Source organism: Polyodon spathula, chromosome 44, assembly GCF_017654505.1.
Source record: "Polyodon spathula isolate WHYD16114869_AA chromosome 44, ASM1765450v1, whole genome shotgun sequence".
Taxonomy (NCBI): domain Eukaryota; kingdom Metazoa; phylum Chordata; class Actinopteri; order Acipenseriformes; family Polyodontidae; genus Polyodon; species Polyodon spathula.
This window is the reverse complement of record NC_054577.1, coordinates 3,246,285-3,258,784: the sequence shown is the minus strand read 5'-3', so window position 1 is coordinate 3,258,784 and position 12,500 is coordinate 3,246,285. Positions and strand designations below refer to the sequence as shown.

Genomic DNA, 12,500 nt, shown 5'->3' with positions numbered 1-12,500 from the left:
AGACCAAATGAGCTTCAAATTTCCCCCTTTAAAACAGGTTTGATTGTGGAAGATTAAACAGCAGGGTCCCGCATCCCTGCTATACAGAACAGTGCCAGGGTGCAGGAGCAGGGTCTATACAAGCCACTGAAGCATTCCCATCAAAGTAAAAAAAATACATTAATCATACAACACGTGAAGAACAACTACACGCGTGATTCTCCACAACACGGGGGGGGGGGGGGGGGGGGGGGGGGGGGGGGGGTTCATGTGAAAGCAGCCAATGAGACTAAACAAGATGAGTTTTCAAAACCGTGGCTGGTGCTCTTTTTGAAGGATCCCAATGCGTCATAAAGGAGACACAGCCAGGCAGGTAATAGCAGGGTGTGTGAGACTGGGTTACAAAACTTAGAAAGAGGAAATGTTGAAGCCCTTTTCACGCTGGCATGATCTACGCAGGTCAGAACCTCCCCGAGTCAGGACCCGGTGTCATGCGATTTCACTCTGCTTGTGATAAAGCAGGGTGGGCCTGGGTGACAGACGCAGGCGCACGACGTGAGGATCAACGACCCGGAAGCAGCTTGTTACTGACCTTCAATCCCAGTTTCAGAGCAAATGTTTCTTCATCCCAGCTGCAGTCTGGCTGCTGCTGCATCCCAAGCAACACAGATAGGACTAAACAGAAATGTTCCTTGGGGAGTGAAGCCTTCGCAAGGGCGCGGCTCTTTGTTATCGCGTTGGCTCACGAACCGCTGTCAGACGCTTTGTCTCGCTCAACTTGGGTCAGGGTGTGTCGACCCATACCCTGAAGTTAACCCGGGTCCAACCCAGGTGCGAGGTTTCCCACTGTGTGGGATTGTGACCCGGGTAGGAGTGCCAGTGTAAAAGAGGCTTCAGTCGGCAATGACTTTATAAACCACTGACAGTGCATTGTAATAAACTGCTATTACCCAGTGAGCAGAGGACAGCAGCTGTAATAAACACATGAGTTTAAAATAATGAATTGTGTCTTTCTTTCTAAAGGAGTAGCAGACATGTTGCTTTATGTCGCTCTTGGTACAATCTGTGTGGGCGACTTGTATGAGGCGCGGGAAGACCCAAACGGCTCTTTACTGAAGGAGGGAGTTGTTAAAAGACTAAGATTGAGGGAGTTGAGGAGAGTTTGTATTCTTCACTGAGAGACCGGCTTGGTGAAGTAGTGAGCTGTGCTGGGTCTCGAATCAAGATCCAGAAAAAACATGATCCAGAAAACATCACGATACAGACCTCGATCACGATCCAGAAAGCATCACGATTCAGAAAATCTGAAAACTCATATAATAATTAGATGCAACTTGCCGGCTTTCCCCTTCTTGACATAGCACAGCAGAAATTATGCTGTCTGTTTAAGATCGAAACATTGTAGGTGATTATTATTAAAACAGTCTTATCAGTTCATCAAATACTAACACCCTGCTTCTCCTGGGATAGATCGACGCACCTCGCTTCCCCTGGGATAGAGTGCTGCACCCTGCTTTTTTTTTTAATAATATAATGTTTATTTATTTATTTTCAATATTTTTATTTTTTATTGTTTTGTTTTTAATGAATAGTGAGTGACGGCGCGCCTCTTCGAATCCCTGTGCACGGTACCGGGCGCGTGTAGGAATGCCTCTCCTGGCGTCGGGCACGCCCTCATTTTATTCATTGATATTAAATGTTTGAAGCGCACCCAGTCCAGGGAGCGCCTCTTCACTGTGCGCTCAATTTCATTTTATTCATTGATATTAATTGTTTGAAGCGCACCGCGTCCAGGGAGCGCCTCTTCACTGTGCGCTCAATTTCATTTTATTCATTGATATTAATTGTTTGAAGCGCACCGCGTCCAGTGAGCGCCTCTTCACTGTGCGCTCAATTTCATTTTATTCATTGATATTAAATGTTTGAAGCGCACCGCGTCCAGGGAGCGCCTCTTCACTATGCGCTCAATTTCATTTTATTCATTGATATTAAATGTTTGAAGCGCACCGAGTCCAGGGAGCGCCTCTTCACTGTGCGCTCAATTTCATTTTATTAATTGATATTAAATGTTTGAAGCCCACCGCGTCCAGTGAGCGCCTCTTCACTGTGCGCTCAATTTCATTTTATTCATTGATATTAATTGTTTGAAGCGCACCGCGTCCAGGGAGCGCCTCTTCACTGTGCGCTCAATTTCATTTTATTCATTGATATTAATTGTTTGAAGCGCACCGCGTCCAGGGAGCGCCTCTTCACTGTGCGCTCAATTTCATTTTATTCATTGATATTAATTGTTTGAAGCGCACCGCGTCCAGGGAGCGCCTCTTCACTGTGCGCTCAATTTCATTTTATTATTGATATTAATTGTTTGAAGCGCACCGCGTTACTGAGCGCCTCTTCACTGTGCGCTCAATATTTTATTAGGGATTATATAATAAAATATTACTGACTTAATATTATTACTTTATTAATAAATTATTATTATTATTATTATTATTATTATTAATAATAATAATAATTCCTGATGCTTAATAATTTAGATTTCTATATGTATTGTTTGTAATTAAATACGGTTTGCCGGCAGCAATTGAATTTTGATCTGCTCGATTTCAACGGACAACGAAAACAAGTGTCACTCATAATTCTACTTTTTATTATAAAAATACAACGAAAAATAACGACTCACAATAACAAAAATAAACATGTAATTCTATATATTATGATATAATCCGAGTAGAGTTAAATGAGTTGTGTTAGATAATTAATAATAATAATAATAATAATAATAATAATAATAATAATAATAAAACATTAAAATAATATTCAGGGCTACGATATCAGCTGAGTTAGCGTTGCGTTCAATTTTAACAGGGGTGCAAATTTGCAAATATATATAAATTGCGTGCAGAGTTCATCCCTCTCAGCTGTTTTGTAAAGTTATTTGAATAGATGTCAAATTCGTTATTTAGTCTTTTTTCTGTGTGTCATTTTCTCAGAAGCAAAACAGTGTCTGTGACTCAGATACTGAGAGAAGAGGCTCTTTCTATTTCTCTCTCTTTCTCTCTCTCTATTTATCTCTCTCCCTCTCTATTTCTCTCTCTCTCTCTATCTCTCCCTTTCTCTCTATTTCTCTCTTTCTATTTATCTCTGTCTCTCCTCTCTCTCTCTCTCTCTCTCTCTCTCTCTCTCTCTCTCTCTCTCTCTCTCCATCACAGAGCAGAAAACTAAAGCGATATAAACACAGAAATACACGAAACACACGATTATAAACACAGACCCCGCACACAAACACAGCCTGCAATCCAAGCAGGGTTTTAAAAGGCAAGTCATTATATTTCTACAAACGTAAATAAAATCATTACCTTTGATGTTGATGGTGTAACTCTGGGAACAGTCGTAAAAAAAAAAAAAAAAACAGCAAGAAATTTTCAAAAAAATACAGCCGAGTTTTTCTGAAGAATCGAAATGAAATAAAACGGTTTCGAATTAAATTAGTTTGAAAGCTTTGTTTGGACGCGCGAATCTACCCGCCGCCGCTGTTTGAAAATGGCGCCAAAAGCAGGTCTCGCTCAGTCCGACCAGAGCTGGAGTCTGCCGACAAGAAAAAAAAAAAAAAAAAAAAAATCAAATAAACAATTTAAAGCCGAATAATTTTTTTTACGACGCCGGAGCCGCTTCACTGTCCCTCGATTCAACAGATCCCGTTACTCGTTCTTCATAATTTCGCTTCTATATTTTTTTATTTATTTTTTTGTTTAATTAATATGACCGTTATTTGCGAGACGAAGTGCACCACGGGAGTAGATGGAGGGAATTTAAAAAAAAATACAAAGCAGAGGCGTTTTTGTCGCCCCCGTCTGGTCATAATGAGGAATAGCAGCCACGCTTTGTAAATGCAGTTAATCTGTATACAATGACAATGGCGTTTTAAATTGTGTTTGAATACAAATAAACTATACTGTACTTACTATATTGATGTTAACATATTGAATCGCACCCCCTCTGTATAGAATGAACTCACTCAAGCTTCATAGAGTCCAGTGAAAGCTGCTGAATAATGTTCCCTTGTTAACATATTGAATTGCACCCCCTCTATATAGAATGAACTCCCTCAGCTTCATAGAGTCCAGTGAAAGCTGCTGAATAATGTTCCCTTGTTAACATATTGAATTGCACCCCCTCTATATAGAATGAACTCCCTCAGCTTCATAGAGTCCAGTGAAAGCTGTTGAATAATGTTCCCTTGTTAACATATTGAATTGCACCCCCTCTATATAGAATGAACTCCCTCAGCTTCATAGAGTCCAGTGAAAGCTGCTGAATAATGTTCCCTTGTTAACATATTGAATTGCACCCCCTCTATATAGAATGAACTCCCTCAGCTTCATAGAGTCCAGTGAAAGCTGCTGAATAATGTTCCCTTGTTAACATATTGAATTGCACCCCCTCTATATAGAATGAACTCCCTCAGCTTCATAGAGTCCAGTGAAAGCTGCTGAATAATGTTCCCTTGTTAACATATTGAATTGCACCCCCTCTATATAGAATGAACTCCCTCTTCATATAGAATGAACTCCCTCAGCTTCATAGAGTCCAGTGAAAGCTGCTGAATAATGTTCCCTTGTTAACATATTGAATTGCACCCCCTCTATATAGAATGAACTCCCTCAGCTTCATAGAGTCCAGTGAAAGCTGCTGAATAATGTTCCCTTGTTAACATATTGAATTGCACCCCCTCTATATAGAATGAACTCACTCAACTTCATAGAGTCCAGTGAAAGCTGCTGAATAATGTTCCCTTGTTAACGTGATGATTACACAGTGTTAAATAAAAAATCAAATTATGTTCATATAGTTTTTTTTTTCACAATCATGTCTCAATCCTACATTTCTAGCTGATGCAAAACTTCTGGCCAAAGCTGTATATCAACACACACACACACATATATATATATATGGCACAGTAAAGTGAGAGCTGAGTCAATAACAGTCAGGGGCAGGGTGTTCAGTACATAGATTTATGGATTTATATATTTCAAGTTTAGAGGTTGCTGTACATCTTGTTTTTCACTAAAGTGAGAGACAGAGCTTTACTCTGACAAACAGAACGCCCTCGGAATGAAGGGATTATCAGTGAATGATGGCACAAGGCAGATATACACTGTATGGGATTTACAAGTTCATAAAAAATAATTTATTTATTTTTCTATTTACAAACTTTCAAATACTCCCCCAACCCTTCAGCCTCTTGTGTGTACCTGCTTGAGTCACTTTGTATGTGTTGCAGCAGGGTGTGTGTATCTAACCCTGACCAAACTCCTGGCTCCTGATCATTGCAAATCCTACTACTAATAATAATAATAATAACAGACTTAATTGAGGGGAGCTCTGAGCCCCAGGACTGGGTGCAGCAGCAGCAGGGCTAGTGTGAGTTTGTAACCCTGCTCAAACTCCTGGCTGCTGATCATTGCAATATTAATAATAATAACAGACTTCATTGACGGGAGCTCTGAGCCCCAGGACTGGGTGCAGCAGCAGCAGGGCTAGTGTGAGTTTGTAACCCTGCTCAAACTCCTGGCTCCTGATCATTGCAATATTAATAATAATAATAATAATAATATACTTCTTTGAGGGGAGTTCTGAACCCCAGGACTGGATGCAGCAGCATCAGCAGCAGCAGGACTAGTGTGAGTTTCTAACCCTGCTCAAACTCCTGGCTCCTAATCATTGCAATATTAATAATAATAACAGACTTCATTGCGGGGAGCTCTGAGCCCCAGGGCTCATGTTAGTGTCAGTGTGTGTTTGGGTTGGATAATTCTGTAGGCTGAAGATACACAGGGTGTGATTTACTCACAATACTGTTATAACAAAAATAAGAGCACATTTAGAACGATGCTGCAGACCCCCCTCTGTGCAGCGCCACGCTCGGAGAGAACACAAAGCACCTCTGCCGATCGCCTGCTCCTTCATTTCCTCACTTCAACTGGGTCACCGGGAAGGAAAAACTGCAGACAGGAAACACAAGAGGCAGCCTGAAAGCAGCTCAGACTTCTTTCTGACTGGCCCAACCCACTAGTCTCCTTTTCTCTGATTGGTCCAGCATGTTGTCCTCTCCTTCCCTCAGATTATCTCAGTTCCCAATCTCTGGTCTCTGATTGGCCCCACTCCTAGTCTCCGGTCTCTGATTGGCCCAGCTCCTGGTCTCTCATCCTCTGATTGGCCCAGCCCCCAGTGCCCCACCCTCTCCAGCCCTCTGATTGGTTAGATGCCAGGGGGCTGTGTGGTGAAGGCTTGAGGGAAGCAGAGTGGAGAGTGGGGGGCTGGCAGGGAGACTGCGAGGGACAGAGGAGGGGGGTCCTGGGGCGGGGTGCAGACTGGGACCTCGGCTCCGACGCACCCAGCAGGGAACACGCTGGGAGAAGAGAGAAACATCAACACATCAAACAGCTGTACAGCATGACTCCAGCTCACACTGCACAGCTCCAGCAGGAACAATGCAATTGTGACCTCTACTGCCTCTAGGGGGGGTACCTGAGAGAGCAGTCCGCTGTGAGGAGAGCAGAGTCCGAGCGTCCCCGTCCTGGCACCCCCGCCACAAACAGCTTCTTAGGGGGGGCGTCGAGATCCACGCCACCTGACAGCAGAGAAGGGTCCTTGAATAGAAGGAGTTCTAGAGCAAATCAGGTTCTAGGGCTGATGTGTTCTAGAACAGACAAAGGTGTTCTAGTAGAGACGGGTTCTTGAATAGAGTGGGGGGGTTCTACAGTAGTTACATGTTCTACAACAGAGGGTACAATAAACAGGTTTTAGAGCAGAGAAGGGTTCTAGTGGTGAGGGGTTCTAGAGTAGAGGGGGGCGCTCACCTTTTCTCTTGAGGGATCCCAGGGGCGGGGAGAGCACACTGGGCCTCACACTTCTCCTGCTGGACACAAAGAGAAGTGCTTTCAATGACCGCTGTTTCTTTTAAAAGTCTTTTAGAAAAAGGGTTTGAATTGCTGTTCGATCTGAGAGACGTTTTCAAAGCAGTCCTTAAAGAAAAACTCCTGAAACACTTTTTTAAACTTATGTCTGGACTCCTGTCTCTTTTTAAAAACAGAGAGAAAAGTAACCTACCTTGCAAACCTCCTTGTTGGACTGGGGGACGAATTTGGCGTGACCCCACTGTCAACAGCATGAATTGGCTGCAAAATAGGGGAAGAATTAGCTGGTTACACAACTCAGTCAAGCAGACCAGCGTTTGGGCTCTAGTGCCTTCATCAGTGTTACTGAAACTAAACTGAGTCAAGCAGACCAGCGTTTCTGGGTTACACTGGGTTTACACCCTCCTGAACTTACCAGTGAGAATCCTTCATCCCAGTTCCTGACTGTGTGCTGGGAGTGCTGGGAGCTGTGGAGACAAATAATATGATTAAAATACTAAAATAAACTAAATCATGACTAACGTTTCCACTAGAAGTCTTTCTCAGTGTCTTCAGTGTGAATTCAATGGCTAACTCTGCACTGGGAAAGACTTCTCATCCAAACTGCTCTCACTTAACTTCCCGAGTGTATTTCTAGTTTCTAAGTCCAGCGCTGCCTAGTGTAGGATGGATTTGGGATTTGGGAGAGTTACACAAACAGAAGGGAGCATCACCTGTTCCTCGGCAGTGTGTCTCTGGAGTTCATCTCCATGCTTTCCTCCTGAGAAACCAATCGACAGATCAATGATTAGTAATCAATAAACAGCCAGCAGGGTCTCAACGACAAGCTCAAGTCCCAAAACCTTCCTAACAGCCTCCGACAAAGGATCCTTCTTCATCCAATCAATAATCAATAACCAATGAACTACTCCAGAGATTCACCTGCTTGTGAGGCTCCAACCGACCACTGGCCAATCGGAATGGAGAGAGGGGGAGGGCCTGAGAGAGAGAGAGAGAGAGAAGAGGATGAGACACACATTCACACAGACTCTCACTCTCTCTCACGCACACACAGACTCTCTCACTCTCTCTCTCTCTCTCTCTCACACACACAATGCTCCCCCCCCCCTCCCCTCCGCCCTCCACAGCCTCACTCCACTCACCAGTCCCGGGCAGCTGAGATTGACGGACACGCTGCTCCTCCGATAGCGCGTGGACCCCCCCGCGTGGAACACGGCCGCGCCGTCACTGAGTGGGAGAGACGCGGGAGAGACAGACGTGAGGACCGGGGAGGAGAGAGGACTTTTCAAACAACTGGGCAGGAGGGTACGAGAGTCAGAAATATAAGCATGGGGTCAACAGTAATATTAATTAACTGTACAGGTGATTAACACATTTCCCTGCACATCATAAACTGCATCGATCCTCTGAAGTTAAGTGCATTAGTGGACATCAAAACAGCATATTGATCCCGAAGTAAAACGCCAGCCTGCAGTACCGCTACCTGACACCCGTGATCATGGGGGCGCTGTTGGACCGCCGCAGAGCCCCTCCGCTTCCCGCAGCTGCGCCTGCGCACTGATCCACCTCCATCCGCTCCATATCGTCTCGCTGGGCCAGCGGATTCGAGACTGCCACTGCAGCCGGCCCCTCTGCACCCAAATCCAGCGAGCGCAGCTACTCTAGCCCGGTGAAAGCCCGACCCGCAGGCCTCACCCCTTTCCCCTCGGTCCAAAGCTCTCGGAAACCGCCGGGAAACAGCGACAGTTTCAGCCAACACTAGCGCATTTTTAATTGAGCAAGTCAGACCCCCGGGGCCTGTAAATGTAGCCACACACAGCGAGGGGGGCCGAGGAGAGAAAAAAAAGTGTTTTGAAACGAGTCTGTACAGCAAATAATAATAATAATAATAATAATAATAATAATAAATAATAATAATAATAATTAACTAATTCCTTTCCACTCTAAAAACGTCACTACTGCGAATAACAAACATTTAAACTGTGTTAGAAAACAAATAAAGAAAATTACCTTATTCGCTTCAAACATCCGAATAAAGCCGCAAATCTGAGCCCTAAAACGGTAAGGTCGCCTCTGCGTTGCGATCTTTTAAAAGTTTCCCCGGCTGCGGGGAAGTTTAAATCCTCTATGATTATATATTTTTAACAGCAGTTAGTTTACCGGGACGCGGTTCTCGTTGTTTTTTTTTTTTTGTTTTTTTGTTTTTTTTTTATATAAAGGGGTCCCCCCCCCCCTCCCCGACACCCGCCGTTCCGCTCCCGACGCCCGCTGGAAACCCTAAATAATAATAATACCCGATTTATCGCTAATAAAAACAATGTTTCCTATATATAACACAGTATGCAGCTAAATGTATTCCGACTAATATCGAGACGGCCAGGGCAATAGCGCCTCCTTGCGCACTCCCGTGGAACTGCACCCAAAAATGTGAAATCGTGTACAGTATTAAATAACCTACGTAGGATTTTAATTAGAAACATATATTTGTATTCTTGATTTTTTTTTTTAAACACACACACACATAAGTATTCAGCTCTACCCACTAAAGCCACACTGCTTCCCTCTCTCAGCTCTAACCACTAGAGCCACACTGCTTCCCTCCCTCCCAGTCCCTCCTCAGCTCCACTAGAGCCACACTGCCTCCCGCCCTCCCAGTCCCTCAGCTCCACCAGAGCCATGCTGCCTCCCTCTGTCTCAATTCTATTCAGTAAATAAATTAATCAATAAAACAGCCAGTAGATGATTATTGAGGAATGACTCTCTCTCTCTCTCTCTCTCTCTCTCTCTCTCTCTCTCTCTCTCTCTCTCTCTCTCTCTCTCTCTCTCTCTCTCTCTCTCTCTCTCTCTCTCTCTCTCTCTCTCTCTCTCATACACACACACACCATGTTTTATTTTTTTCTGTTATACTTTGAACCCAGGGTCAGACATCTCATTAATGGCTTGAGTTTTTTAATAAACAGCGATCGGAAGTTTTGGCCTGGAACCCTGGGACCGGTTCAGACCGGTTTCCCTGCTGGAGAGTGTTTCAGTGATGTCACGATGCACCAGGAGCAATCAGAGAATTCTGTTCTAGAACAGCAGGTGGGCGGGACTTTAGAATTAATGATGTAATGGAACACTGTGTGCTTGCTGTGTTTTTAACAATGAACAAGGTGCAGAATTTGTGAAGGAATTTCACAGGCACAGTGTCTGAAATAAGAACTGGTCATTGTCAATGGAGATTAGGGGCTCCCTCCAGTCCAGGGCAGGCTTGAGGCTTGGAGACTGAACTGCTCCCTCCCTCCCTCACCCCCCTGAGAGAAAGGGGGCTCCCTCCAGTCCAGGGCAGGCTCGAGGCACGGAGACTGAACTGCTCCCTCCCTCCCTCACCCCCCTGAGAGAAAGGGGGCTCCCTCCAGTCCAGGGCAGGCTTGAGGCACGGAGACTGAACTGCTCCCTCCCTCCCTCCCTCAGAGAAAGGGGCTCCTCCAGTGTGGTCTGGGGCAGGCTTGTTTCAGTAGTAAACAGACTGCGTGCCTGTGCGAGTGGGAAGGTGTCCAGTGCTGTTTAATATTTTGTTTGCTGTTAATTTTCACCCTGCTTGTCCCGGAGATGGTTTGAACTTTGGATTTGCGTTCAGGAGCGTTTCCCAAGATGATTAACAACAGAAACGACACGACGGTGAACTTTGAAAAGGAACAACAAAAACAGCAAAAAAATAAATAAACACACTGAAATTCTGCAGAAACACCCCGAAGCACACAAAGCACACAAAGCACACGGACAGGGATGGATCAATCAGGCATCCCCTGTCCCGCCCCGCCCCGTTTAACACAAAGCACTCGGACAGGGATGGAGATGAAGAGGCTTTCTTTTATTGACACTGTCGTGAATTTAAACAATCAGGCCCACCCGGTGTGATTTCTGAATACAGACTGTTTAAGGAAATCAACAAACAGCCAGCATTCAAATGCCAGTTCATCAGAGAGTCTCTCGGAGATCCCAACAGATCACACAGGATCCTGTAGGAATCACACACAAGCCGACAGCGCGATCCTATGGGACAGTCTCACAGGTAATCCTCTGGAGGAATGGCGCTGAGGACACCCTTGTGAACGGACCCTTTGTGGGGGGCGGAACTCGCAGGCAGAGGGCTTCGTAATGAACCTCAATAGGAAACAGTCTCACCGATAATCCAGCTGCTACCATTGTCTCATTATAACAACACAGATTAATAATTCTACACAGGACAGACTTGCAAATAATCTTACAGGACACAAATAATCTGACAGGACAGAGTCTCACAGATAATCCAACAGGACAGAGTCTCACACACAAATCTATAGTGTGCATTTCTTTAGGATACAGTTTCTCTAGTCGGGTGCCTCTGTGACTTTGTGTCTTTGTGTCTCTCCGTGTCCCTGTGTCTCCGTGTCACTGTGTTTCTGTGTCCCCGTGTCTCAGTGCGAGATTTTGAAGCCGCTATCTGAAGGGGGTGTGCTCTTCCTCTCCAGGTCTTGCTGCTGCTGAAGCACCTCCAGCCTCCTGGCCCCGCCCTCTCCCCTGACCCCGCCCTCTCCCCTGGCCCCGACACCCCTCCCCTTGGTGAGGAAGTAGAGCAGGGCATTGAGCCAGGCGTTGAAGGAGGCAAGCGGCCTGGTCAGCTTGTAACAGATGGACACGAGTGTGACGGTGTGGCAGTCGGCCCCCCAGGCCGAGCCCTTGAGCAGCAGGAAGACGGTGCGCGTGACGTGGAAGGGCAGGAAGCAGAGCGCCAGCAGCAGCGTGATGGTCACCACTCTGCGGATGGACTTGCGTCGCTGTCGGAGGCTGAGGAAGGAGTGTGAGGGAGGAGGCGGGGGAGAGGAGGAGGAGTGGAGCCCCCCGTCTCCCCCTCCCCCCTCCTCCCCCAGGCTTCGGAAGATGGTCCGAGCCACTCTAGAGTAACACCACCCGATAACACCAAAGGGCAGGCAGAAGAGCAGCACGTGGAGGGTGATCCCGTAAGGAACGTATTCCTGCAGCTCCCAGTCCGGTGCGTCGTCCCAGCACACGGTGTTCCCGTCCCAGCTCTTCCCGGTGCGGGCGAAGCGGAAAATGGGACTGGTGAGAGCAAACACCACGGACCACACCAGCAGGCAGACCCCCTTGACTGCCCGCTGGGGCCCCCTGCTGGCCAGGGAGCGCAAGGGGTGGCAGACGCCCAGGTAGCGGTGCAGGGAGATGCAGGCCAGGAAGGCCAGGCTGCAGTAGAGGTTGAAGTAGAAGAGGAATCGCACCAGCCGGCACACGGGGTCCCCAAAAATCCAGCGGTCCCGCATGGCGTAGTTGGCGATCAGGAAGGGCAGCGAGAGGCCATACATGAGGTCGGTGGCAGCCAGGTTGACCATGTAGGTGAGGGAGGGGGTCCAGCGCTTGGCTCTGCCCCCGCCACGGTGCCCAGCCCCGCAGAAGGAGCGATGCAGGATGATGGAGTTCAGGACCAGGCTGAGCAGGAAGGTGACGGAGTAGCACAAGGGCAGGAAGATGTATTTGTAGGATTCGTCGATGTGGCAGGAGGAGGGGGTGGAGGGGTTAGGGGGCACTAGAGAGGCAGGGGAGGACTGGCTGGTGTTCTGCCAT

General features: G+C 46.5%; 2 protein-coding genes across 3 annotated transcripts in view; both read right to left on the bottom strand.

Annotated features, from left to right (window-relative positions):
* Window positions 1-5,948: 5,948 nt before the first annotated feature.
* Window positions 5,949-9,108, bottom strand: LOC121305704 (P2R1A-PPP2R2A-interacting phosphatase regulator 1-like). Of its 2 annotated transcripts, XM_041237412.1 has the most exons (10): window positions 8,910-9,108; window positions 8,383-8,696; window positions 8,042-8,126; window positions 7,821-7,877; window positions 7,613-7,659; window positions 7,315-7,366; window positions 7,093-7,160; window positions 6,843-6,901; window positions 6,511-6,613; window positions 5,949-6,391 (listed from the first exon to the last, which is right to left on the bottom strand). In XM_041237412.1, exons 2-10 carry the CDS (start codon window positions 8,478-8,480, stop codon window positions 6,241-6,243), a joined length of 720 nt encoding a protein of 239 aa, XP_041093346.1. In that variant the 5' UTR covers window positions 8,481-8,696; window positions 8,910-9,108; the 3' UTR covers window positions 5,949-6,240. The 2 variants fall into 2 exon arrangements, with proteins under 2 accessions (XP_041093346.1, XP_041093347.1); XM_041237413.1 differs by having other exon boundaries at window positions 6,843-6,898; window positions 8,383-9,108.
* A 1,609-nt stretch (window positions 9,109-10,717) lies between these two features.
* LOC121305703 (P2Y purinoceptor 3-like) overlaps window positions 10,718-12,500 on the bottom strand; it is a 2,914-nt gene continuing 1,131 nt past the window's right edge. Inside the window, exon 2 of the mRNA XM_041237411.1 lies at window positions 10,718-12,500. This exon is cut by the window's right edge and continues 149 nt beyond it. Within this exon, the coding sequence (XP_041093345.1) occupies window positions 11,339-12,500 (1,162 nt within the window). The 3' untranslated portion in view covers window positions 10,718-11,338.